Here is a 4284-nt window from a genome sequence, read left to right as displayed (position 1 = left end):
CCCCCGCCGTGTCCCCATCCCTTTTCACCCGAGACCTGACACGCTCAACTCACCCATCCCACCTTCCCTCCACCCCTTCGGGTTTTGGGGTGGTTTCTGGGGGTTTTGGGGATGAGGAGGTGACGCGGTGTTGGTCACCATCACACCACCCCCCTGGGTGACATGGTGATGTTCCTCAGGGGGTAAGTATGTGCCAAGGGCCATCTTGGTGGACCTGGAGCCGGGCACCATGGACTCGGTGCGCTCAGGACCCTTCGGGCAGATCTTCCGGCCGGACAACTTCGTTTTTGGTGAGTCCCCACGTCGCCCGGTGTCCCATGGGGTCCCCTGTGTCCCCTCCCATGTCCTCCTAGGTGACCCGGGGGTGCCCCTCATGGCAAGGTGGCATTTGTCTTCATTTGGTGGCTATAAGGCTCCTGGTGGTGGTCCCTCGGTGACCGTCACCATGGGGTGGTGGGTCCTCACTGTCCCCACCATGGTGGCCCATGGGATCTCGATGGTGGCCCCTGGATTCCCTTCCCAGTGGAGTGACACATCCCTCCTTGGTGGCCCTCAGGTGCTTGTCACCATGGGGTGGCAGGTCCCTATTTTCCCCTTCTTGGTGGCCAGGGTCTTTCCTTATGTCCCCAGAGCTGCCCCCACTTTGGTTCTGGGAGGGTTATTGGGGTCCCCAAAGGAGTTGGGGGTCCCCAAATCAGGGGGATGAGGGTCCCCTAGGAGATGGGCGTCTCTGAGGAGCTCATGGTGCCCATGGGTATGTGGTGAAGGTCCACGAGGAGCTTTAAGCTACCCAAGGGTGGGATGGAGGACCCCAAGAAGGGTAACAAAAGGTCCCTGAGGTGCTTGGGGTCCCCAAGGAAGGTGATGGAGGTCCCCAAGGAGCTTAAAGGTTTCTGAGGGCCAGCTGGAGGTCCTCAAGAAGAGGGATGGTGGTCCCTAAGGAGCTCAGGTGTGGGCTGGAGATCCCCAGGGGTTGGACAGACGTCCTTGAGGTGCTCAGGGTGCCCAAGGGTGGCATGGAGATGGAGAAGGACAGATCCTCAGGGTCCCCAAGAGTCAGGTAGAGTTACCCAAGAAGGGTGATGGAGGTGCTCAAGGTTCTTGAGGGTGGGATGGAGTTCCCCCAAAGAGCTCAGGGTCTCCCCAAGGGTGTGCTGGAGGTCCTCAAGGAGCTCAAGGGTGAGCTGGAGATAGGCGGGAAGAGCATTGAAGGTCCCAGAGGCCCTTAAGTGTCCCCAAGGGTTTGCTAGATGTCTTCAAAGACTCTGATGGATGTCCCCAAGGAGCGTAAAGTCCCCATGTGTGGGCTGGGGGTCCTCAAGGAGGGTGATGGAGGTCCCCAAGGAGCATAAAGTCCCCCAGGGGTGGGCTGGAAGTCACCATGGAGGGTGACAGAGGTCCCCAGGGAGCTCAGGGTCCCCAGGGGTTGGATGGACATCCCCAAGGAAGTTGATGGGAGGTCCACAAGGGTGGGATCAAGGTTTCCTAGATGATGAAGGTTGGTTTGAAGGTCCCCAAGGAGGGTGAAGGTCCCCAAAGACAGGATGGGAGGTCCCCAAGGTCCTCAGGGTTGACCTGAAGTCCCCCAAACTGAGCAACCAAAGTCCCCAAAGACCTCAGTTTCCCCCAGAGAGCCTCTCTGTGACGTCCCCACCATGTCCCCAACCCCAGGCCAGAGCGGCGCAGGCAACAACTGGGCCAAGGGTCATTACACGGAGGGGGCCGAACTGGTGGACTCGGTCCTGGACGTGGTGAGGAAGGAGGCGGAGAGTTGCGACTGCCTGCAGGGCTTCCAGCTGACCCACTCGCTGGGTGGTGGCACCGGCTCCGGTATGGGAACCCTCCTGATCTCCAAGATCCGTGAGGAATATCCCGATCGCATCATGAACACCTTCAGCGTCGTTCCGTCTCCCAAAGTGTCGGATACGGTGGTGGAACCCTACAACGCCACCTTGTCTGTCCACCAGCTGGTGGAGAACACGGACGAGACCTACTGCATCGACAACGAAGCCCTCTACGACATCTGCTTCCGCACCCTGAAGTTGACCACTCCCACCTACGGTGACCTCAACCACCTCGTCTCGGCCACCATGAGCGGCGTCACCACCTGCCTGCGTTTCCCCGGTCAACTCAACGCCGATCTCCGCAAGTTGGCCGTCAACATGGTGCCCTTCCCACGTCTCCATTTCTTCATGCCCGGTTTCGCCCCCTTGACGTCACGCGGCAGCCAACAGTACCGCGCCCTCACCGTCCCCGAGCTCACCCAGCAGGTCTTTGACGCCAAAAACATGATGGCCGCTTGCGATCCTCGTCACGGTCGTTACCTCACGGTGGCCGCCGTCTTCCGAGGTCGCATGTCCATGAAGGAGGTGGACGAGCAGATGCTCAACGTGCAGAACAAGAACAGTTCTTACTTCGTCGAGTGGATCCCCAACAACGTGAAGACGGCCGTCTGCGACATCCCGCCGCGTGGTCTTAAGATGGCCGTCACCTTCATCGGCAACAGCACGGCCATCCAGGAGCTCTTCAAGAGGATCTCGGAGCAGTTCACCGCCATGTTCCGACGCAAAGCCTTCCTCCACTGGTACACGGGCGAGGGGATGGACGAGATGGAGTTCACCGAAGCCGAGAGCAACATGAACGACCTCGTCTCGGAGTACCAGCAGTACCAGGATGCCACCGCTGAGGAGGAGGAGGACTTCGGTGAAGAGGCCGAAGAGGAGGCCTGAGGGCCGGCCCTCGTCGTTGTCCTAGGAGAGCCCTTCGTCCTTCACTGCCATCGTCATCGTCGAGCCCTCGTCCTTCAGCGTTGTCCTCGGAGAGCCCTCGTCCTTCGCCGTCATTGTCTTCGGAGAGCCCTCGTCCTTCACCGTTGTCTTTGGCCTTCAGTGTCATCGTCCTCGGAGAGTCCTTGTCCTTCATCGTCCTCAGCCTTCATCAGTCTCCTCTGAGAGCCCTTGGTCTTCATCATTGTCCTCGGCCTTCGTCAGCGTCCTCGGAGAGCCCTCGGTCTTCACTGTTGTCACCGGAAAGCAGTTGGCCATCGCCATCGTCCTTGGAGAGCCCTTGGCCTTCGTCACCGTCTTCAGAGAGCCCTTGGCCTTCACTGTGGTCCTTGGAGAGCTCCTGCCCTTCATCATCATCCTCGGAGAGCTGTTGGCCTTCACCGTTGTCACCAGAAAGCCCTTGGCCTTTGTCACCGAAAAGCTCTTGGCCTTCACCGTTGTCACCAGAAAGCTCTTGGCCTTTGTCATGGTTGTCCTCAGAGCCCTTGGTCTTCACTGTTGTCACTGGAGAGCCCTTGGCCTTCATCATCATCATCTTCAGAGAGCCCAAAGCCTTTGTCATTGTCCTCGGGGAGCCCTCGGTCTTCACTGGCGTCATCAGCACCAGAGAATCCTCGTCCTTCCTCATGGTCAGTAGCGTCCTTCATCATCGTCACCAGAGAGCCCCTGTCCTTCATCATCGTCACCGGAGAGTCCCTGTCCTTCATCATGGTCACCGAAGAGCCCTCGTCCTTCATCATCGTCACCAGAGAGTCTTCGTCCTCGCAAAGCCCCCATCCTTCATCATGGTCACCGAAGAGCCCTCGTCCTTCATCATCGTCACCAGAGAGTCTTCGTCCTCGCAAAGCCCCCATCCTTCATCATGGTCACCGAAGAGCCCTCGTCCTTCATCATCGTCACCAGAGAGTCTTCGTCCTTGCAAAGCCCCCATCCTTCATGGTCACCGAAGAGCCCTCGTCCTTCATCATCGTCACCAGAGAGTCTTCGTCCTCACAAAGCCCCCATCCTTCATCATGGTCACTGAAGAGCCCTTGTCCTTCACCATCGTCATTGTCACCAGAGAGTCCTCGTCCCCACGGAGCCCCTGACCTTCATCATGGTCACCGAAGAGCCCTCGTCCTTCATCATTATCGTCACCAGAGTCCTCATCAGAGAGCTCCTGTCCTTCATCATCATCACTGGAGAGTCCTCGGAGCGTCCCCGTCCTTCACCACCATCTTTGTCACCAGAGTCCCCATTCCCTCTCCGTTGTCACCGTCACCAGAAGGCCCCTGTCACTGCAGAGCCACCGTCCCCTCCGTGTCACCCCCCCTTGTCCCCCACCGCCGGGGGTGACATCACCACTAAATTATTGCAGCCCCCGGGCACCAATTCGCCCCCGTTTCCACCCAAAACCACCACTCCAGCTGCAGGGGGCTTCTGGGTGGCCCTGTCCCCCGTGTCCCCAGCCGGGGGCTCTCCTGTCCCCTCCATGTCCCCTCCCCCCCCCCAATCCATC

General features: G+C 59.2%; 1 protein-coding gene across 1 annotated transcript; it reads left to right on the top strand.

The window, feature by feature from the left end:
• Positions 1–178: 178 nt before the first annotated feature.
• Positions 179–2864, top strand: LOC104071683 (tubulin beta-7 chain). Its single transcript, XM_009572447.1, has 3 exons — positions 179–290; positions 1672–2747; positions 2781–2864. Exons 1-2 carry the CDS (start codon positions 230–232, stop codon positions 2727–2729), a joined length of 1119 nt encoding a protein of 372 aa, XP_009570742.1. The 5' UTR covers positions 179–229; the 3' UTR covers positions 2730–2747; positions 2781–2864.
• Positions 2865–4284: the final 1420 nt, after the last annotated feature.

The sequence above is a fragment of the Fulmarus glacialis genome, unplaced genomic scaffold, assembly GCF_000690835.1.
Source record: "Fulmarus glacialis isolate BGI_N327 unplaced genomic scaffold, ASM69083v1 scaffold11242, whole genome shotgun sequence".
Lineage (NCBI taxonomy): Eukaryota > Metazoa > Chordata > Aves > Procellariiformes > Procellariidae > Fulmarus > Fulmarus glacialis.
This window is presented reverse-complemented; position numbering and strand designations above follow the sequence as displayed.

Excerpts from the sequence above, each read along its gene's own strand:
- LOC104071683 (XM_009572447.1), top strand. The coding sequence starts at position 230 with ATGGACTCGGTGCGCTCAGGACCCTTCGGGCAGATCTTCCGGCCGGAC. Across the intron at positions 291-1,671 it reads GCCGGACAACTTCGTTTTTG|GCCAGAGCGGCGCAGGCAAC; the intron begins GTGAGTCCCCAC and ends CCCCAACCCCAG.